This window comes from Lepisma saccharinum, chromosome 15, assembly GCF_977018435.1.
Source record: "Lepisma saccharinum chromosome 15, izLepSacc3.1, whole genome shotgun sequence".
In the NCBI taxonomy this organism is placed as follows: Eukaryota; Metazoa; Arthropoda; class Insecta; order Zygentoma; family Lepismatidae; genus Lepisma; species Lepisma saccharinum.
This window is the reverse complement of record NC_139243.1, coordinates 32,416,460-32,440,806: the sequence shown is the minus strand read 5'-3', so window position 1 is coordinate 32,440,806 and position 24,347 is coordinate 32,416,460. Positions and strand designations below refer to the sequence as shown.

The 24,347-nt window shown below is 41.1% G+C and overlaps 1 protein-coding gene across 1 annotated transcript in view; it reads right to left on the bottom strand.

Moving 5' to 3' along the window:
- Positions 1 to 310: 310 nt before the first annotated feature.
- LOC145999447 (uncharacterized) overlaps positions 311 to 24,347 on the bottom strand; it is a 50,172-nt gene continuing 26,135 nt past the window's right edge. The window contains exon 2 of the mRNA XM_083136406.1: positions 311 to 3,347. Coding sequence (XP_082992532.1) covers positions 982 to 3,347 — 2,366 coding nt within the window. The 3' untranslated portion in view covers positions 311 to 981. The remainder of the gene's footprint in view (positions 3,348 to 24,347) is intronic.

Below are 24,347 nucleotides of genomic sequence, written 5' to 3'. Positions count from 1 at the left end.
ATTGGTGAAAGAACACATTTTTCTTTTTAGAAATCGGCTGTTAAGAAAACATATGCCACTACATGACACATATAAACGCGGATTATCTCTATTATAAAACATTTAACTTACTATTTATAAGAGTTACAGTGTTATGTTTTAAACATCCATTTCGACGAAATCTAAAACCCTACGTATGTTGCTTCATGTTTATGGGTAAGACAATGCCATTGTTAATACCAATGGTGTTATTACTGTTGTGTTTCAGAACGTAACACATTCTGGTATAAAGTGCAAAGGTAAGAAATATACATATTATTCTCTTCACGTTTCAGGAAATGTTTCTAACCATGTACGTGCTTGTACAGGTTGATTGTGTACAAAAGTAATTGGGTCACATTTTGAAATATTTGACATTAATAAGTGAGAATGTTTTGAAGTTTGGAATGTCTGGTAAATACAGGAGATCAGCTGTGAATAGCATTGTATCCAGAGAAAAGTGATTGATATAGGATGATGTGACTCTTTCATATTAGATGATACTGTGCAATACATCCTAGTACCTATATTATATACGGAGCAGAAGCATGGTAATAAAGAGAGACGGGTACAATACACAAGTAGTGCACACATTAGGGCAGAGAACACCAGAAGATGCAGTAATGAGATTTGATAAATGGTGAGAGTAGCGAAGTTGCATGACAGAACATATCACAGTCACTTTTAAGGTATTCCAGCATATGAAGAGATGAGTCAAATGCGCTTCAATGAAGATATGCAGTTCAAAGGAAGTGGGAAGAAAAATCAAGAAGAATGCTAGTGTATGTGGCAAGTGTACATAGCAGAGTGTGCGGAAAGAAAATAGTAGAACTGGAGCAAGGAAAGAAGCAGGGAGTGGTGAAGCAACACAAGAAGGAAAACGAAGCTTGACGTCTATGCCTACCTAGTCAGAGATTGAAATCCGGAAGCCTGATAATGACCGAAGTGATAATCAATATCGACTTACGAACAGTCGTAATTATACTGTAAACTCGACCCCAACTCAGATGTCGATATTGTCCCATATGCTCTTGATATTGGTTGAGATCTCTCAACACAAGAAGCAACATTTTTTGAGTCTTGCGATGTATCCTGATCACTCTGGGTTATTCTACAATTATGACTGTCAACGCCCTCGGAGTTTCCCCCTGTAGTTGCTTTAAAATTAGAGTGTCCTTGCAGATCTGATATCAAGGAATTAATGGAATATTCAACATTGTTCGGGGAATTTATTTTCTGCTGGAAATGGGGTGGAACCGAAGAAGTCATCACCTGGTCAATGGAATCTAATTGTTGGTCATTTCCGGTAGAATTTAACATTGATCTGTATGGTTCTAAATTCAATTCAGCAACACCGGAATCTCTTTGAGTTCTTTGTCCAATAAATTCTTTGGGATAAGAACTGTGAGAAGAATTAGGGGAGTAATACTGGTTGTAGACATTTGATGATGATGCTGTTGCAGGTGGAATATCGTAAGGGATGTGGATATCTGAGTGGTGTGAGCTGTAGTGTGATAAGTGACTCTCGTGTTCGGTTTCCATGCCGTACCACATGAAACCTTGTTCAGTACGAGGGTGCTGTATACGATGATACCCTGTTACAGAAGACGAGAGATTCTGGACTGTATGGAAGTCTGAATCTTGAGCAACATCTGGGCGGTGGTCCTCTGATGAGATTGAGCCGTGTACAGGAAAAGCTGATGGGTGACCTGACAGAGGCTGACTTGGAAAATAGGAAGGACTCAAAGTGTATCCAAGATAGGAACTTAGACCATCTTGGTGTTCATATGGATGTACTGTTGAAGTATTAATTCCAAAATGAATACTACCTTGATTAACTTCACCTCTGGGTTCATCTTGCAAGTAACCAACTTTATGTTTACCTGGCGAACCAGATCCCTCAGAAAATTCATTGTTCTTAGGGGAACTATCGGCTACTTTCATTGGTGGACTGTGTGAAGACGTTGGTTGTGGGGGACGTTCCTGAACAGAATACTCAGAAACATGAATATCACTCTGGTTGCACATTGATTGGCTGTTACCAGCTTGGAGGTGTACATCGGGAGACTCGTTATTTGTCACTGCTGACCAGGAGGTGTAAAATCCAATATCTAGCTTTCCTAATTCATGTTGTATTTGCTGAATATCCTTCTGCTCGATATTAATATTGTAAGCAATATGAGAATCGTTTAGTTCTCTGAGATCTGTGAGTTTCATAAGCAACTTTGGGAACAACACAGTTGCGTTATCTGGATGATATTTCCAATCCATGTACTTCCTCATGATTTGGAGAAAACGATCCTGAAACGTTGCTATTCTAGCCTCATCCTGAAGACCCTCTCGCTCAGGATTGAAAAGGACAACGAGCAGAAGCAGCATGACCGTAGGCTGATCAGGATTTAATGCCTTAACTCCGTGTATAAATTTCATATGTTTCTCGTACAATTCTTTAGATACCATTCTGCGGAGGTCTGCAGCATTCACCGTGCTTGTATCTCTGAAAAGGATCCCAGTTGCTCCTGGCCAAGTGTTGTTCCTGACGTCAAAGGCAAATGCGCTACGTATGAGGCATATCTCCAGCATGCCTTCCTTCAGTAAGATGCTTTGGTCGACGGTGGATAAGGATGTGAACTCTGGTAGAAGACGAACGAAGTAGACTATTCTCTGGATGATGCTCGTGAACACACCTATGAGCTCCACGTTTTTGGATTTCTCATTCTCAACCATTGGCGGCGTGTTGCGGGATATGTACAGATACGCCTCGGCATACTTCTGAACAATCTTTTCGATAACGTCCTGTTCTTGTACGGTAAGGTATTTGATCAGGTCAGGCCGACTAGGTTCATAGTTTGTTGGTCCTCTTTTCTTCCCAAGTTTCTTCAGCCGCTCCTCTTCTTCGACGTCCATCCTCTGCTTCCTTTCCAGCCTTGCCTTGAGCATCTGCTGCCGTTCCTTTTCCGTCATCACCCAACTCTTCTCCATCCCAATACTGATGCACTTCTGGAACCTACACTGTTGGCAACTCTTGCGAGACGAAATTGAAATTATGCACTTTCCATCGTAAGGGCACTGGAAGTTCTTGAAGGCATCGTTCTGCACCGACCTCCTGAAGAAGGCCTTACAGCTGTCGCAGGACAATCCTCCGAAGTGAAGGCTTTTGGCTCGGTCGCCGCACACCCCGCAGGATCTCTTCTGCTTCTTTCTGCCGTTGCCAGGAGACCTGTTGCCATTGGAGGACTCTCGGCCTGTAGACGAGTCTGACGAACTGTTCTCTGGCGAAGACAGGCTGACTTGACGACAGCAAGCAGTGGAGATCGGGTCTGTCATATCTGGAAGTAAAACAAATACTTAAGCTCAAGAGGCACAGTTCAATTTCAAAGGTAAGGCTTCAGGTCATATGGTCTCACTCATAACACAAGCAAGAACTGTGCTCTGACGTAAGCGAGGAATGCCTCCATTAGGTTAGGCTTGTCATGTTTAGTTCTCCTATCATAAACACACTGCCATTTATCTGGGCTTGGCCAAAAGAGTACAATTTATGCTAAGAGGACTAAACCTAACGCACCTAACCTAAAGACGAAGGCATTCCGTAATGACGCCAAAACACAATGTTTCGAACTGATTCAGACACGTTATTGATTTACGAAAAATAGTACTATATGTGTTGGCTATATTATGAACTTTGCAGATCAATTTCTGTTACATATTATTATACCAAAGAAAAGAAATGACGGAGTATGCTTCACGTGGAATCACAGGGAAATTCCCAAATGGTACAGAGGTAGCATATTCGACTTCTAGGTTCGATACCCAGCAGAGGCAGAGAGGTTCGAATTCCACTTTAAACTGTAAGGCTAAACAGCCTGATAAGGTGTACTTAAAACAACAAACTTTGACAAACTTTTTGTTAATGCAAAGACGATTCAAGAAGTTGTGTTCAGTACAGCAATGCTGAGAAAGTGAGAATTTTCGGCCTCGAAATTTCCAACGATGAGCACTGAATTTCCAGTGATGATAAGACACCCTCATACCAAGTGCATGCATACGTTATGTGCTTTGACAGGGTTGGGAATTTTTGATAATTACCATTGTATGCTATAATTATATTATTTCCACATTCTTCGTTAAAATTATTTGTAGAAGATCTCTGTGGACTTCAGGGCGATAGCGGTACTGTGGCGTTGTAAGGGGGCGAAAAAGGAGGGAGGGAGCGAGGCAGGAGGCTTCGTCGGTCGCGTTCAGTAGCGTTTGTGTAATCACTCCTGCTCTGTTGCTTACTTGTCGTTAGGTTCAGTATGCAGGAGGGATGCTCGCACCGCACGGAGCGCTCGCTGGCCTAAACAAGTGCAAGCGAGTTGCCCAAGCCTGCAATAAAGGTAAATCGTCAGGGGTAATTTTGTCCCCTATAAATAATAATAACATTAGTAAAATTAAAATTATTTGAAAATGAAACCCTTAGAAAAATATTCGGACTTAAAAGGAATAAAGAGACAGGTGAGTGGAGAAGGTTACATGATTTAGAACTGCATAATTGCATTCCTGTCAAGATATTATTAGAATGATGAAATCAAGAAAACGTAGGTGGGCAGGCCATATGGCACGAATGGGTGAGGAAAGAAGAGTTTACGGGGTTCATGTTGGGAAACCTGATGGTAAGAGACCTGTAGGGACCTGTAGGAAGGCCAAGACGAAGATGAGATGAACCTAAAGGAAATCGGTAAGGATGGAAAAAATTGGATTGATCTTACCCATTATAGGAACAGATGAAAGGGTTGTGTATAAAACTTCGGGTTTAAGAAGGTTAGAGAGAGAACATTTCTTCCACTGTATTTTAATCATGTTTATGAAGCGACTATCGTTTAGTATTTTCAAATGTTATCAGTCCGAATCGCTTGCAGACTATTGTTGACCTGGTGGTATCTTCCCAGCTTTATCAATAAATGTTCAACAATAAGTATTTGCTAATATTGGATAAAAAAGCGTATTAATTAATTTACGCAAGAAGTTTATTGTACGATAATATGTACACTATTACAATGATTCTTTTGACATTCTCACATTAAATTCTTGGGCAATAAAATGAAGTTGGTGAGCTGTACTTCATACAAATATTCGTTCTTCGAAACAGCTGTTTTCCTAGAACCAAGAATACAGTAATAATTTGTGAAAATAAAGAATAACTAGAATTAGTTGTGAATGCTCGAGAGAAAATGTTATGCTACAATTAGTTTTAATTAAAAAACAATAATAACAAACATCCTCTTATCTACTCTCAAAAAGAGATCGAATTTCCTTGCTAATATGTGCTGATACAAGAAACCAATATAGATAAAGAGTTCATTTCACAAACTGCACAGTAAACTTTGACAAACACAGCCTAAATCTGATAAATTACAAAGTTCTTTTGCATGAAAATTTTCTGACATTCTGAGAACATCCAGTGAAATCAATAATCTGTAGCGATATTGTTTTTCTGTAGAAAAATTATTTCTAGTATTTGTGATCACTGAAATATGTCCACGTCTGAAATTTTACCAAGTAATCCTACACTACATGTTGTTAAACGTAGCCATTGCACCTTAGGAGAATTCTCATGGAAGTTTTATCTTTATGTAACCTTACTCCAGACAATAGATAACTCTAATAATTTAGCGTGATAATGAGATTGTAAGTGTTATGGTGCGACCAATATAATTATTGAGTATCTCTTGAACTTTTTTCGGTTCATCTAGTTCGCACGTGTTTCACTTATATATCATTGTTCTCTAGGTCATCTATGTACATACAAGAAGTTCATACTTGTAGTAATAAGTTTGTATCTTCCAACCTTTCACTGATATTCTCGTGATAAATACATCATGCTTTGATGTACATTGTCCGACGAAGTGCCATTTGTCAAGTCACTTTGAGAAATCAATACACGAAATGGTACGGAAATGACACTACAAGCTTCACGTGTCTCTTGTCACTTATGGAGTGACAATAACATGCATAATGTCGCCTGTCTGCTTTCTGTCGCTGAACAAATTATAATGTAAGACAATTTTTTTAAACATTTTTATCTAATTCTGTTTACAAAATATCCCGGAGCAGGTGATCTGAATCAGGAATTATTCCAGTCATTTCTCTTTTCCGCGCGGCTCTGAGGTCCACCCAGCCTCGTATAAATGTGTACCTCGAAACTCTAGGGGTAAAGGCGACTGGGCATGATGCTGATCACGTCACTATGGTGGAGCAAAGTAATATGTGGAGCTCCATATTTCTACATCACCCCATATGTCTTCACCTCACTTAGTACTCCCACAGATTATTTCTTTGATTTGCAGATGATACAATTCAATCTACAGGTGTATCAATATACGCTGTATAACACACATCTTATTACTAACTTCGTTTACTGTACCTTTCTGTGTACAACATTATGTTGTATGTATGTCACAAAAAGCTAGTGTTATGGAATATTCAAGTAACATTGGTTGTGTTGGAATAACATCGCCGTTATGCTGTTTTAAGATATTCATCAGATATGTTCGCCGACCTGCGTGGTGGAGTGGACGACGCCAGGGGTCCCGGGTTCGAATTCCGACGTGGGCATGGGTGTTCTTTATGACTGTCCCTTTACGAATTTTATCATATCATCACTCATCCTCATCTTCTCGATTAGTAAAGTAAAATAAACAAAATCAATCAATCAATATTCAGACTATAGCGATCTTGATGCTTTTCCCGGAAAGTATACAGGGTTTCCAAGCTAGAGGGATCGAGAAATAAGTGATAAAATCTAGTGAACAGAATGTATTGGTAACATAAACTTTTACTTTTACTTGATACAAAACTCACCGAGTTTCAGATGATGTTCAATGCAACTCGATATGTGCACCTTTGGTGGCTCTGCACACATCTAAACGGTATTCAACTTCCCGCCAAGTGTTCTCTAGCATTTGGGGAGTCACAAGCGCTACTGCATTTGTGATACGGCCCCTCAGTTCCTGCAAATTTCTTGGTGTGTCTCCTTGATAAAGAACGTCCTTAACATATCCCCATAAAAAAAATCCAAAGGGGTCAAATCGGGTGACCTGGGTGGCCAGGCAAGGGGCCCTTCTCTTCCGATCTACATATCGGGGAAACGTTCATCCAAGAAGTCACGCACCTGTCGATGATAATGGGCCGGTGCTCCATCTTTCTGGAAAATCGATCCTGGGGGAGATTGGTCTATGGCGAAGTTCTGCAACATGTCCAGATACACATGTCCTGTGACTGTAGCCTCTAAGAAGAAGAATGGTCCAATGACAGAGTTCATCGTCAATCAACACCAGACATTCACTTTAGGCGAACCCCATATCCGGCAGTTGTGCCTATTGATTTTGCCGCATAAATGAAAGGTTGCTTCATCCGAGGAAACAATCTTGTCCAGATACGAGTTGTCCTTTTCAATTCGCAGAAGCATTTCAGCTGCAAAATGTGCCCTAAGCGGACGATCATTTGGCTTTATGTGGTGATGAAGCTCGATCTTGTAAGCAGTCAAATGGAGTCGCTTGTGTAAGACCTTGTGAATAGTCGATCTAGGCATTTGAAGTTCGGAACTAGCTCTTCGGATAGACTTCCTTGGACTCCTTGTAAATGCCGTTCTCACACGTTCGATTGTTGCCTCATTCACAGACACTTTCGCATCTTTGTCGGTTTGCGGTAGTAAAGAACCTGTTTCTCGGAGTGTTCTGTCCCATTGGAGAAAAGCTTTATGACCAGGTGGATCCACATTCCACGTACGACGAACACGGCGTTGAACCCGAGTAACAGATTTCTCTTCTGCTTGCCATAACACGCACTGAACTTTCTGTTGCGGTGTCCACATGTTTTCCACTGCGCGATCGACTACTGAATGGCGCCTGGCTTCCTTTCGAGACAAAAGCTATTGATGCGCATGCGCAACCGTGTAGCTGTCTGAAAACAGTGTTGCACAATCTCGGAGAGTTTCCCTTTCCTGTCATATGAAAAATACAGCAATATCCTTATCTGGTTTTAAATGCCGAGCATTTATTTCTCGATCCCTCTAGCGTAGACACGCTGTATTTAATGGTGTCAGAGAACACTTTCGCTATTTCTTACAATGTTATAACAATGAGATTTCTGTTGTTAATAATAATAATAATATATATTAATAATAATACTGAAATAAGTCAAACTTAGTTTTTAAACAATAATCAACACTATGTTCTAAACTAGTGTAAACAGTTGACAGTGATTTCTAACTAGTTTAAACAGTAAACACTAACCTAAATTTGTTAAAACATTAAATGATAGAAACCAGTCTAGAACAGGTGTGCTTAAAAGGGGGCGATTAATAAAATTTGGGGAGGATTAATTAAAAAAATATAAAACAAAAATGTATATATTTTTGTGAAATATGAATGTAAAAATATTTACACATTGGCACCATGCTTCAGTATGTGCTATGAGGAGACAGGGGAGGGAGAAATCGGGTGGGGGGGGTTATTTCCTTAGTAGTTCATTTGTTGTGGCTGGTTGCAAGTCACTTTTCCTAGTATGTGCACCATAATTAATCCCTTAGATGAAGAAAAGGAAGAATTTAGGGGGAAGGTCAAGTAAAGTATCCCGTGAAGCTAAAGCAGTGTTCAGTTATAGTAGGACTAGTAAACAAGCTGTCATAACTGAATACTTTATAGGGATTACAACCAGGGTTGTTAAAGGTCCAGGAATTTAAATAAATTCAATTCCGGTCCAGGAGAGAAAATCAGAAAGCGTAAATGGGTTCTGGACCGTAAAGAACCTTTATATCTGTAAAGTGTTTCAATTCGGTCCAGGAACCATTTTACCAGATCAATTTAATTACGGTCCAGGAACTTCTTTTCCGGATCAATTTAAATTCGGTCGAGGAACCTTTGTTCAATGAAGCAATATGTAACTTGGATCGAATTTTAAATTCCGGTCCTGCAGCGAAACCCAATAGAACCCATTAGAATTTATGGATTCCTCTACATTTAACAACCCTGATTACAACATGTTCTGGTGGAACACACCATTCGCTTTGGGGAGATGGGAACCCTTGGTCTAAACTAAAATTTTATTACGTGTATATAACAATAATATGCTATTCAATAGTAAATACCAGTTATAGTGGAACCACAAGCAAAAAAACCTGCGCAGAAGCACATCGCGCCGGCGGGTGCGGGAAAGGGCAGGGGGGAAGGAACATTCAGCTGGCTCACGTCAGCGTTGCCAGACCTAATTGATTTCTCGGGAGAATTCCTTAATAAACTATTGCTATTGAATCTCCAACGGCCAGCTCAAAAACACGTTTCCTGCTCATCTTACTTGAACATGGAGGGGAAAGGTAGAGTGGAACTCCACTCAGCTGTGAAAAGTGCTGTTTGAACTGTGAAATTATGTCAAACGCTACTCAATTGTGCTAGGACATTATTTTATTACTTTTACTACATTACTATCTTTAGATGGCTGTATTTTATCTCACCCAAAACTCAATTTCTATTTTAGTTATTTTACGTCGCTTTTGTGCCTCTACGGGTAAGTACGACAACAAGGATGAATGAAGAAGTGATGAAATGGCTGAAGTGACACACACAGTGAAACGTCCATGCCTGGCTAGGTAGAGCCTCTGACTTCGTAGCGTGGCAAATTATTTTATATATATATATGTGGGGGGGGGGGTATTTCTAGCAGATGGGTGAACCGTAGCATAAGCGTTGTTATCTTCAATTATTGAGGAAGACATGCTGTATAATTCTCCAATATATTTCACATACGTAATTCATTTTCTTATTATGGTGGAGGACGCGTGCCAACCCTTAACGATACCTGTAGACCGAACACCAGCAGAAGGAAAATTAATTTGTTATTGTTAGCATTTTACTTGAAAGATTGTGGAAAATATCAGACAACGAAGGGCGGCACGTTAGCTTCATTTGTGAACAAAACTTTCTACGATTTACTGTCCGAAAATAGAGGCATGGCAGACCCTTGTGTCGGTGTTGAGAAAGCGCAAACTTGAGGGTGTTGCACCCTCTTAGATTTTACCACCGGAAGATGCGGAAGAGATGAAAGACATTGGTCGCGTCCCTCGGACGGTTTACTTTCTTTTGTTTGAAACACGTCCACTCCTGAAATGGATATGTTCAGTTTCTTTTCGCCAAACACAGGGTGCTGGGTTTAGCACCATTGTTACAAAAGTATCTGTGACGTTTACACCGTAAACAACGCGCGCCACTGCAGCAGGGGGCTTTTATTGTGACCCTTTGCTTGGCGACTCTAGGTTATTCGCAACCTATCTCGTTCCCTTCCCTTCTGGAAAATGAATGTTGACATAAAAGTACCTATTATTTCAGATCTATCAGTCGATTTCAGTCACAGTAATTTACATCCATTATTATAATAAGAACGTGGTAATTTCAAACTCAAGATCATTGGATTTTGTAGCAGATCTTCTGGTTTCTCAAGGAACAATCTCCTGATTTTTTCAAGTCTGACCTGGCAACACTGCCACGAGCACCGACAACGGCAGGGAACATGCGCGAAAGCTTTTGACAGAAGGTTTTTTGCCTTGTGGTCGAACTATGCAATAGGTGTAATGAAATAAGACTAAGGATACTAAGGACTCTGTGTAATCAGTACAATTCGGATTTTAGGCTTTTAACCTATTTTTTTCTTTGCAGATAAATAAGAAATAAAAAGTTACATCAGCGTTTCATTAAAAAACGCAACAACTGATGAAGTTATATGGTGCCTAAAATAACCCATTTTGCTTGTTAGAACCTATCTTAGGTTTTTGTGCCTAAATCAAACTTTTTTTTCAGGTTTTTTTATATGTTTTTTAAGGTTTTACATTATTATTACATCACAAAGAGGTATTCGTTCTGCTTGTTTATGAAAAAAATCAATGACTAACTTGTTTGAATCATACTACTAGGGACGTTCAATATATAAGTTTCCCTGTGCTATAAAATATTGTATAAAGCAATACCATTAGAAAGAAGCACATGGTTGACAAGCGCCATCCTTCGTCTACAAGGAACAACAATCGATTCGTTATCAGACGTGAAGGCGCAAGCCCTCAAGGGCGAAAAGTAAATGCTTGTTCGGAAAACACGGGCTCGCGTCATAAGGAGTTAAGAAGCATGGATGCTAAGGGTGTTCTGCTGATGGACTTTTTGGAGCGAGGAAGAACAATTAATGCTGACCGTTATTGTCAAACATTGGATAAACTGAAAAATGCAATTCGACATAAGCGACCAGGTCTCCTGTCATCTGGTGTCACTCTTCTTGACGATAACGCTCGCCCCCACTCAGCAGTGCAAACACAACACAAAATTGAAGAATTGGGGTGGGAACGGCTGTCCCACCCTCGATACAGCCCCGATTTAGCGCCGAGTGATTTCCATCTTTTTCCGGTGTTAAAGTCTGAATTGCAAGGTTACCGTTTCGAAACAGATGAAGAAGTGAAGCGGAATGTGAGAATAGTGCTCAATAGCCAGAGCCCTGATTTTCTTGCAAAGGGTATGGACAAATTGGTGCAACGGTGGGACAAATGCCTAAATCTCTATGGGGATTATGTGGAGAAGTGAGGAAGGATCCTCCTACACATCTATGTATAGTTTTCTAATGTATCTTAAAAATAATTTTTTTTACAGCATACGGAAACTTATATATTGAACGACCCACGTATCTACAGATTTTCCTCCCTCTAAGTCCTTAATGTTTTTTGAAACTCTGTCGCACTGTTGCCTGCTCAGTCCAAAGTGCAAACTTCTTATCCGCTTAGATTTGGTGCTTTCTAGCATTCAAATTTTCACAATTGACTAAGCATCTGTTTAAAGATCATATTCAGCATATAAGATGATCCTCAAGGACAAAAGGTGAGGTTTTGTCTGAGGATAATGTGAAAAATATTGTTACGTATTGTGCAGGAAATTATACATAATTCATTTATCATATCGATAAGTAACTTTTGCTAACAGTACAATATTAGTAATACAATAATTAGTGGATCATTTTGCAAGTGATGCATAGGAATCAAGATTTGGTTGCTATTTGATGGTTACATATGCCTATTTATTAAAATTTCTCACGGTTCCTTTGAAATGTTGTTTTTAAAAATTGAACCTATTTAGTACATTTCAGGATCTTTGAACCATTTTAAGTTTCTTGGAACATACTTCAGGATTTTTTAGTGTAATTTAATATTTTGGAACCTATTTTAGGATTTTTAGGACCTATTTTAAGGTTTTTACAGCCTATATTAATTCTTATTTTTAATAAATTGAAAATACAAAACTTTGTTACTTACGTGAAATATATCATAACATATACCATATCCGAAATATACCATAGTCTCGTCAAATCGTGTCATTCGTCAGGAAAAAATGGAACGGTACAAATTTGGTAAAGATAAAATTTGGAAAACACTTCTAAAACCGTTGTTACCCCCATGCTCTCTATCATTTGTTAAAACTATCACTATAAAACCGTCGCACTAAAACTCCTAAACATTAAAAAAGAAGGAACGCCCTCTCGTTACACCGTTCCCGTGCGGCCTGTTCGTTTCTTCCCTGACGAATGACACGATTTGACGAGGCTATGGTATATTTCGGATAGCTGAGAAAAGAACCTAAAGAAATAAAAACAGTTGTTTCTGAAACGTCGTTGCACAAAACAGATACTCATTTCACGTAAGTAACAAAGTTTTGTGTTTTTAATTTATTGAAAATACCAATTAATATATATGTAAAGTGAGTAAGTCGCACATATCGTGAATTATGAATTTAAGAGCCTATTTTAGAGACCTAAAAGTACATTTTTTAGAAGCTAAAAATCCGAGGTCTAGTAATTATTATTATTATTATTATTATTATTATTATAATCAGTAGGCTACATACGGTACAGTTTATATTTATAATTATACTATTATTTTTTTTATATTTTAACTTTCCTACTGTAAAACTAATTTTCAGAAAGTGTTATGTAAAATATCAATTGCAATATGTATGTGACGAGGGTTTGTTGTAAGAGATCGAACGAAACACGCCAGCTCAATAAAAGCGATTCTATTTCATTCTATTCTATTCTATTCTATTCGCTGTACACTCTACATAATTTATTCGTTTTATGTGGATTTTGAAGTCAAAACTAACAAGTGGAATGTGTCAAATTAAAGATAAGTGTTTAAGCTACAATTTTTGTTTAGAACACTTTCTTCTCATATATTCGTTTAGCGATGTTTTAGTACAAATTTTCACTATACTCATTTTTTTTCCACTCATACTTGGTAGGTATATTATGATCTTACGTGATACAACTTAACCTATCTTTTTTTTACGATTATTTAATTTTTTTTACGATCCTAAGTGATATAACTTAACCTATCATTTTTTTTATTTATGCACTGTTTGAACGTCATCATTTGAGGATCATATTTTGTAGGTATTTTTTTTTTATCAATCGAATATAAGTTTTTGACATATTTTGACAATTTTTTGTCGATGTTATAGCGTTTAGCGATGTTTTAGTACAAATTTTCACTGCACTCATTTTTTCCATTTATACTTGGTAGGTATATCACGATCTTACGTGATACAACTTAACCTATCCTTTTTTTTACGATTTTTTAATTTTTTTTACGATCCTAAGTGATATAACTTAACCTATCATTTTTTTATTTACGCACCGAACTAACCTACAAGGGACTCTGTTTGTTTTAATATTTCAGTATTATAAGGTTTTCACAAATTTTATATAACCTAAAATGTGTTGGATGTTGATTTTTAGTATGTGGCAATTTTTTATGAATTTTAAAACTGCTCTGTGACCCTCTCGTTCTTCACGTCGTAGGCGAAGGACTTCTCTGCAATCAGGATGACACTGCATAGAGTATCGGCAGGCAGCGCGTCGTGGAACTCGCAGACGACCTTGATGTTGGTTCGATCGTTGACCACAACCTTCTTCCTCTTAGATGTGTTGATGACGGTCATGGGTCTCCGGGCTTTGAATTCGCTGGGCGTGTAGTACATGTCCACGCTTCCCTCGGTCACGCGTTTGTAAGCCGAAAACGCTTCGTAAAGTTTGAGGTAATCGTCTTTGGTCACGTCGAGGTTGTAATTCTCGCGCGGGAACACTTCGTTGCGTCCATTCTTCAGATAAACGTTCTTGATTTTGCAGTCGTCGAACTTGCTGGAATCTTTCTCCTGATTGTTATCGCGCCCGGTCTGAAAAAGCACTACGACGAAATCTGGCATGTCGAACTGTATGTTGTTGAACTGCGTCGTCACGTCGAATTCCATGTGACTTCCCGACGCCATCTTCTGCACGCACTGGTAACCGTGAAAGTGAATCACCACCTGCGGACTTTTCAAGATCTCCGCTTTGTACTTGAGGGCGTAGTTCGTTTCGTATTCCACCACCGGCATTCTCAATTCCATGCTCCGGATGACGCATTTCGCCGCTTCGGGTAAAGTGTTGGCTATCGGCGTGGTGCCGTCCGGACCCAAAGTAGCGTATCGCATCAGTGCGTCGTTGTCGTTGGCTGCTCTTCGAAACGTGACCCTCAGTCCTCCCTTCCACATGATCTCCTTGTAGTCCGAGAAGAAACCAGGCAGCAGACGCATGGGAAAGAGCACCGTGTGACTTTTCGTCGATATTTTGGCCCCGGCTTCGAATCCCCCGGCCTGGTAGTACGCTGCGTCCGTTTTGGATAATTTCAACGTTCCCACTGCCGTCGACGTGATGCCTGGATAATCTATTCTGTCGATGACGGTGTTGTGTTTCCTCACCTCCACCTGCGAGAACAGGTAAGGCACGAAGTTGTCCACGAGTATCAAGGTTGCTGCTGCGGGAAACGCGTCTCCGCTTTCCTTCTTCACCACGTCGAATTGAAGGTAGAGGTCCGCTCTGTGAGGATGAATGAACCCATCGCCTACGTCCACATCGTATTCGATCTCCCTGTTCGCCTCGTTGAGATTGGCGAACGTGCGACGGTTGGGAGGGAAAGATTGCAATTCGTAACTTTCGATTTGCTCCATTTTACATGTATGGTTATTTATTATACGTTGATCTCCACGATGGCCGTCGTAGTGGCACCTGCAAAATCCACCACGTCTCCTTTCTCGTTCGTCACCACCAACTCTATGTCGTCTATGCGGTTGCGACATACCGGAAAATAGATCGGCGAAGAGGGCGTGTAGATGATCGGTTCCATGAACTCGGAACTTGGTTTGAAAGTGGCTATGATTCCCGTCTGCTTATGACTTCCTAACAATCCGTCCGAAGATTTCGTGATCATACCTTCGGCCACGTTACAGTGTACGTTCAGAGTCTCTATGGCCAAGAATTTAGGAATGTTGGTTGCTACGTGCTTGATGCCAGCTTCGAGTTTGGTGTTGTTCTCGAAACCTAAAAGTTCTCCCATGGTGCCCAGGTCCACGGTCTCCGTCGCGGATAGGATTTCCACTCTGTGCGTGACCGAATTTTGAGAAAGGTATGTGCCTTTGGGTAATTGAGCTTGCAAAGTGGAAAGATTGTATTGGCCTGGCGTGACGACGATGTGTTCGCTTCCGACGCTAATTTTGTTGTTGTGCTGGGTGACGTTAGGTATGAGGTACATGCTGTAGAATGCACGCAGAGCCACGGATTTAGGATAGACGATGTCGTCGTGCAGCGTGAGTTTCAAGATTGAAGATTCGCTCGTGAGATGGAACACGCCCATCCTAGTGATGCTGTTTGAGGTTCCACAATGTTTTCTGGAAATCCTCGATCGTAGGGTTATTTATTTTAGAGAGAAACGCAAGCACGGAGAGGCAGAGATGACCGCAGTTCACGTCTCCGAAATCTTGAATGCGTTCGTCGTTGTAGTATATGGAGGTTTTGTTCGTTTTCAGATAATAGACTAAATTTGTAGGTGGAACACCTCCGAAAGAATCGAAAACGAATGCTTTATCATCATTTTTGTGGTAACATATCCAATGCGTGCCTGGATTTTCTTGACCGTCCAAGTTGACTACTCCGCATTCTCTTCTTTTGACGGTTGAAGGTAACTAGTCGGACATGAAAACTCCTCTGAAGTGTTTGATTTGTAACGGTTCGATCAGAGATTCAATGTCTCGGTTGGTGAGTGCTTCTGTTTCTTTTTTTTAAACTTTCTCATCACGCCCTTCCCCTTTTTCTTCTCCATGGCCAGGTTGTGACGTTTCTGTTCTTCCAATTCCGCCTTGTTCTTCTTCGAGTCGATGACGGTTTTCGCGATGGCAGCACTTCCGCCGGCCAAACTTCCAACGGCCCCCAATGCTGCCAGGATGGCCGGGATGCTGAATATGAAACCTCCGATTTTTTGCTGTTTCCGCGAACGCTGCAATCTTTTCAATTGAGGTGTGCTGAGCAGCAATTTCATTCCATGTCCTTTCGACAAGCAAGAACGTTTCTTCTCGCGTTGTTTCTTGGTGAGTAACCCATCGAGGGCACCTAGATTTTTAAGATTGGAGTATGGTATCTGGTACACGACACCCTTGGGCTTCATGTTGATGCTCTATGTGTTATTTTCACGGTATGTTATTTATATATATATTCTGAGATTTTTTTTGTGTAGTTTTTTTACGGTATGTTATTTATATATTTTCAAGGCCTCGCAGTTGTTACACAAATTCTATTACGTGCTTCGTTTTCTTGCCAAGAAGTTCCTTTGTCCCCTTGTACACGATTCGAGTTTTGTTCTCGATTAAAATAGATAGCTTCTCGTCGGATAACATGTTAGCGTATCGATCTGGTAAAAATAGACTGTATTGTGCGTTGAGCAACAGGCGTACCTTGGGACCATACTGGGTAGAAACGATTGAACCGGAAGTTATCGTGTAAGGTTTGTCGACTTCCAATTCCTGAATTTTTACATACTCGACTGACAAATTTAGCATTTGTTTTAATGCTTGGAGATCGCTCATTTTTTCAGTTGTCAGAGTGTTAGAGAGAAATTTAATTGCTTTTTTTTCACGATGTGTGTTATTTATATATACCGAAGATTATTTTTTTACGATGTGTGTTATTTATATATCAAGTTTTTTTTTTTACGGTATGTTATTTATATACCCCACCCCAATTTTTGTTTCGTGTTCATGGCGATGGTGGTACCCAGTGCGGCGACCCGTTCACCCAGCGATGCGTCTCTGCTCACGAATCTTTCGAAAGCTGCGTGCTCTAATTTTCTGTCTGCTTCGTGACGTGCATCCAGATCCGTCTGCGTAGTGTTGTAAGCGATGTCGTGATCTTTGCATGCGGCGTCCAACGGATTCACACCCTTGTCTCCTCTCTCCAATCTTTTCTCGAGTTTGGTACCCGGCCCGCAGTACTGGTAGCCAGGTAGATGCATCTCGAAAGGTAACTTGTTGATGATGTCGTTCACGAGTCCCTTTCCTTCGGCCACGTTCCAAAATTTCGGAGGCAGCGTGTTGATGATTTTGATCAGGTAACCTATGCCCTTGTCGTCGTTCACGATGAAGTTGGAAAGTTTCGTGCTGATCATGTCCACGATGCCAACCTTCTCGTTGTAGAAATTACGGTTGCCTGCATTCTCTTCGCCGGCTATCACCAACAATCGGTCCACGAGTTTCCTAACGTCGTCCACCCAAACGAATTCTTTGGGTAACGTGTTGTAGCGTTTGACGCCGCTGCCTGTTTTGACCTGGTTCCAAATCGGTTTGATGAGATTCCTGTACTTCTCGCCGCTGCTCGATTTCACCCTATTCTGCGAGGCGTCGTTGTTCTGGTACAAGGCATCCGTCATGATCAGAATTTCCTTGTAACTTTGGTAATCTTCGTCGGTGTAATCTTTCGGCTGCTTTTTGGCGACGAGTTCCCACAGTCCCACCGTACCCGGATACCTGTTCCAACTATCCTTGTCGCCTAAATTGACTTTAATGTCGTTGCCTTCGAAGGTCACCTTCGATTTCCCAATCTTCCACACCACACCGCCGCCTTCGCTGGTTTCCATGCTGGGATACAATCCGAACACTTCATCCTTGTCGAATTTCCCCGTGCTCAGGTAGTCTCGTGCCAAAGGTCCCAACTCGATTTTATCCGAAGACGTGCTACCTATGGCTCGACGTCGTGCCGGTGCATCCTTCAGTTCGAACGGTGTCGAAGGAATGCTCGAAATGGGTGTGGGTACGGCGTAACTTTTAGCTGCGAGCGGTACGAGTTCATTAATCAAATTTTTATTTTGTTCCGTGACACTTTTAATTTCTTTACCTAGACTGCTGATGGCATCGATCACGGGTTGATCCTGACGTTTCTTCTCTTCGTAGAATCCGCGATTCTCGGATTTCCAACCTTTGAAGCGTTTCGCGAGGTAATCGCGAAGCTTGAGATTTTCGTCTTCGATTTTTCGTTTCGTCATGACGTTATTTATATACGTCGTTTCTCACAACGTTGCAACGTTTAGAAAATCGTTGATTTTGTTTCTGTATTTTCCGTCGTTGGGTTTCCTCGTCATGTCGATCGTCGCGAATCCGAAATCGTCACCGTTCCAGCAAGTAGAGCAGCCTTCCGAAAATTGATTGTAGTTCATGTCTCCGCCTACGTAGTCATCGTATGCGTGCTTGAGGTTGGTGTGATCTTGACGAAACAAACATATGAAATTGGCGTTGTCGCGTACTAACTGTTTTGGAATTTTGGAAAACGTTTGAGCTAGGTAAAAACAATCCATTCCTTTGTGACGACCTTGCGTGAAAAAGTTGTGAATTTCATTTTGATTTTCCAGGATGGCGTCGTCGAACACAACAACTGAATTTTCACGACAATCGTCGAGTGGTTTTATTTCCGAGGCGAATGTTGCAATGTCCAGACCATCGTACAGTTTCATCAGTTGCTGGTATTTGGATTGCTCCAAACTTTTCGAGAACACGTACAGGTGCCTGTTCTTCCAATTTAACCAATTCGGTGCGAGGAGAAAATTGTCCACGAGCAGTGTCGTTTTCCCACACCCCGAAGGACCTACGATCAGACAGCGGATGCTGTCGGGAAGCAACTTACCGTTCTTTTTCTTCGTTTGATTTTCCGGATCCGGTAGACGCTTCACCACGTTCCACGTACTCACAAGATCACTTCGTCCGCGTCGATCCAACTCTTTTCCGGAAGTCCCAGCCATTTGACAAACAGTTTGTCACCTTTCCTACGCAATACTTTCTCGATGAGGTACGTGTCGGGGTGTTTCGTTTTAGAGAGTTCCTCTTCGTAAAATCTTCCTTTCAAAATCTCGCCGCTACTATCTTTTATTATATACGTGTGTCGGTTTCCGGGTAGAACTCGAACCACCGTAAAGAGTTCCGTGCTCCAATTTTTTGTGAACCCCTTCTCGAAGGTACGTTTGAATTTGCTGATCCTCACCTGGTCTCCAATTTTGTATTTAGCTTTTTTTGTCGTGGGTGTGTACTTTGGACAGTAAACTGTAGAAATTAAACGCTGCTCGTCGGACTTGGTAACGTCGGCTGGCTTCATGCCTATCGTTCTGTGTACCGTATCATTATAGGTGTCGACGAGTTCCGGGAGGATGTCGACCCATTTGTAATTTCCCCGAAGCGTGAATCGTTTCCACATGTGTGTTTTCAAGGTTCGATTGAATCTTTCCACGATGCTGGCTTTGACGTGACTGAAAGTCGAATAATGTCGAATCTTGTGTTTTTGAATAAACTTTTGGAATACGGCGTTGTAAAATTCTTTACCCTTGTCCGTTTGCAGAAACCGTGGTCGTCTGCCGCCGCTTTCGCGAAAAATTGTCTTGAATGCTTCCGTGACGCACGTTCCCGTTTTGGCTTTCAAAGGTAGAGCCCATGCGAATTTCGAAAACGTGTCTATGACGGTGAGAAGGTACTTGTTGCCCTTGTTCAATTTATGTACGTTTTTCAAATTGCCGCTACTCATCTCCACGAGGTCGCTTTGCCAGAGGTCGTCGATGCCCTTGGTTACCACAGCCAAACGTTCGTAGTTACGGCGTGCAGGTTTATGCAATTCTTCGACGATGGCTTGCCTAGACATTTTTTTGTTTAGAGATTACGTTTCAAGAGAAGCACAAGCGTGATGGGATTCAAAGAGGGCGGCACTTCGCTCGTGTTTTGAATGATCAGCTTATCGCCGGCACTCACGTCGAAAACGGTGAGATCTTCGTCTTCGTGTATTTCATATATGTTGCGCGTTTCGTTCCAACGTGCCAGAGGAATGTTTCCCGCTTTCTGGACACCACGATTCGATATCAAGGTCATGGTGGGAACGCTAGCTTTTCTGCCGTGAGACCAGTACGAAAATTCGTTTATCTGAATCGTGCCATCGAGGAGAAACTTGTAGTACGGATGATAAGGATGCAACATGTACAGTTTGTTACCTTCGACGAACGTGGAGATTCTCTGTTGATTGGGTACGCTGTTGATTTCGATGGCTTGCAGAGAATGCAGTTTAGCGAATTTAGTGTCGACGCCGAGCAGATTACTGTGAACTTGTCCGAGTTTATTTTCGATGGGCAGCAAATGCTCGATTATGGTATCCGTTACGGCAGAAAACGACGGTTTGATTTTCACTTCCACGTTCAACTGCTTGTAGTTTTCGTTGAGTTCTTGCAACTTGGCACCGAAAGAGGCCAGCGTCGATTCCTGCGTGGATTCCAGCACTCCGACTTGATCTCTGATGTTGACGACAATGTTCTGAAGGTTCTCGACTTGATTCAATTTTGAGCTCTTCTCGGTAAGATCGTTCACGATGCTTCGCATCTCTGTAAACTGCGTGTGAAGGTCGGCGACGCTCTGCGAAGTGGGCAGCGTCGACACCAGCGAAGCAAGTTCGTCTCGAATCTGTTCCACGTTCGCCGTTTCCGTTTCCAGTCGTTTCAGCATACGTGATATGTTTCTTTTCAAAGCGTGCAATTCTTTGGAGGTGGGGAGATTGGCCACTTTACTCTCGAGATCGCTCAACGAACTTTTGATGTCGTTCGAATCGGATAGTGCCGTTACCGCCGTTTTCAATTTTTCCAAATCTTCGCTCGAAGGCACGCTCGTCCGTAACGATTCCAAGTCACCCTGCATGTTGTCCAGTACGTGATGAAAATGAGCGAGATTCGTTTCGACGTTTAAATTTTCTAAATATTCGATTTTCTGCTGAACCGTGCTCAACGTGTCTTGAATGCTCGTCAACGCTCTCGCTTCAGCGTGAATATTTTTAATTTCTTCGTTGATCAATTCCAGAGACGCCTGAAGCGTAGCGATGGTGGTTTGAATGTGTTCGAAATCTTGATAGGCCTCCAATTGAATTTTTATGTTCGCGACGCTTTTACCGATGACCTGCAGTTCGTCCGACGATGGTAGGTTCGTCATGGTATCTTCCAAAGTCTGTAACTTGGATTTAATTTCTTCCAACGTGCTGGTGAATTCTTCTTGTAATTTGGAAACGACGACATGCAAGCGTTCTACATCAATATCGTTCACGACGGTTTGAAGTTCAGAGAAATTCTTTTCTATTGCGGAAGTTCGTTCTTCGATTTCGAGTTTCAATTTTTCCAAATCTTCATTTTTCGATTGAAATTGCTGTAATTTGGCCAAATCATTTTGAAGCGAATCCACGCTCAACTGTATATTTTGAACGTTGTCGTAAGAAGGTACGTCGACATAATTTTTTATGAGCGTTTTCAGTTCGGAATCGATTTTCAGAATGGGGTCGAGACATTGCGTTTGGAGCGTAGCGATTTCCGACTCTAAACTTTTGTTTAAGGTTTCCTGCAAAGCGATCAAATCGGTCCTCAACTTCTTAACTCGAATGTCCAACATGAGAATCTCTTCTGCGTGGTCTACACGCTTGGTGTTGCCGAAAATGTCGTTAGGCATTTTTGGTTAACGGTTATTTATAATAGGATAGACGATTCGTAATTCTACAAAAAGAGGAATAAGTTTGTCGTAATCTCCGAGGAGTTCTATGTAAAAATAATCTCCTGCAGACACATCGTACGTAATGTTAGAAAGCATCTTGTCGTGCTTGATTCGAAAAATGTTCTTGCCGGTAGAAATTTTGATTTCGCCTGCGTTTTCCGGATTCACGGTGATTTGAAGTTTCCCGTCGATCGGAATTTCGTAGAAATGTAAATTGTTATTAAAAACATAAAACATCTTGCCCACATCGTCATTCAGTTTCGTCCAAATGCTGTTGAGGTGAATGATCAACAGACCGTTGAGTTTAGGTAACACGGAAGGTAAGACTTCATGATCTGGTATGGTTTCCATAATGATCTGTTTTTTGAAACCGAACAAATTCATAGGCATGCTGGTTATTTATTCTCACAACGTTGCAACGTTTAGAAAGTCGTTGATTTTGTTTCTGTATTTTCCGTCGTTGGGTTTCCTCGTCACGTCGATCGTCGCGAATCCGAAATCGTCACTGTTCCAGCAAGAAGAGCAGCGTTCCGAAAATTGATTGATCAACAGACCGTTGAGTTTAGATAACATGGAAGGTAGAAATTCATGATCTGCCGTGCGGTGTACAGTCTCCATTGTTTGCTTTCGGAAACCAAAGTGATTCATTGTCCTTGCTAGTTATTTATTGTGTATGTGTATGTTAATTTTTTTTATTTTAGTTATAGTTATTTAAGTTCATTTTTTTTTCATTTGCATTGCCTACAATTTTTACTAATTTCTAAACGATAGTGTCCCCAAGGCAACGTGTGGATTCCACAAGACAAAATACATCTTTTATCGTCATGCGGATCTAATGCTACTTTCCTAACTTTGTTTGTTGTAATCACATGGTCTACACTTTGGATTCTTTGTTCTATGCTTAGTATCGTCGATTGTGAGTAAAGGCAATCGATGTAATCGTGGAAGGTGAGTTTGTTCTCCACCGTATTTTTGCCCACACCTTTTGCTTTCTTCGTGACGCTACTCTCTGTTCTCATGGCATACATCTTCGAACGCAAACCCGCGAACTCGACAATAATATCACCGTTACATTCATCTTTCAGTTTACCTAGGACTTTTTTGTTGAGGGATGGAATTCCAAATCTGTTGGGTTGAGGGTACGCAGAAGTATCAAAATACTCAAGCATGGAAGGATTTTTTATGTCTTCGTATAGGTTAGGTGTTTGTATGCTGTAAATGAAGCTGTCGGTGTCCGTGTACAAAAGTGATATTTTATCATTGTAGAAGGGTTTCATCACGTCATAATGAAATTCGAACATGTAAAGTTTCGACAAGTCGAGAACCGTTGCGCCAACGTAAATTGGTTTTCTGAATTTCATCAATTTTATATGTAGATTGAAAAGTGCCAAATTCTCGTTGTAAATTTTTCTCGACTTGAATCTAGGATCGGCTATCCACTTCCGACATTTATTCTTATCGGAAATTAATTTCACGTCTACGTGCTTTCTAACATTCTCCATGGTCTTTCCGTACACCGCATTGTTCATTAATTTAAAGAAGTCCTTGTCTAAATCGGAAGTGGCAGCTGTTCTATGTTGTGTGTTAGTTTCTATGTAAGGTCTTAACCACGTGGAATGTTTAAACTTTAGTATTCTTCTAACATTTACTATCTGAACACCCTTCCCAATCAAAAACCGGAGATTCTTGTAGTGGACGACGTATCTCTGTTTAGGGTCCAATGTTAACAAAAGCTTGTCTTGAACCGAGTCGGGTGGACATTTGATTTCGGGAGTCGGAGGCAAATCCGAAAACGTGTCGTGCAGGTTTTCGGAGAATTGGAGATCTACCTCTGCGAAGAAACCACACTCGCTATCGTCGAAATGAATAATATCTATCGAAGTGGGATCTAACCATTCGAATCCCCCGTAAGGAACTTTCTGAACCATGGCATGTCCGTAGAGATTATTAACGTCGGCGTAGAAGATGTAATTCGATGCTCGATTTGAATCGTAATCTTCTTTCATGTGTACGTTATTAGCTTTCGCATGTCTCTGTACGCATTGCACCATTCCACCTCGTATCCCTCTTTCGATAAATAGCAACATGTCAACGTCCGATATCAGTTCCAGCTTGACCTTTGTCTGGAATAACATTGCCGACCACGCTAATCCCGGTAGACTGTAGAAATACGCTGGATCTAATTTATAAATATTCGTTGCCGTTTTCCTGAACGCTTGAAAAACATCCGCGAGTATCGTCACGTCCAGTTTTAAGTATGCGTCGTGGTAGTCACCGAGTGTCGTACATTCTAATTTCTCCCACATGAGTTGCGCGTGTTGGTATTCTTCTTCCGCGATTCCTTTCTCTCTGAGTCTGCTGTAAAATTCTCTTGGAAGTGGAAGAGCGTCGTCGTTAAATTTAGAACCATCA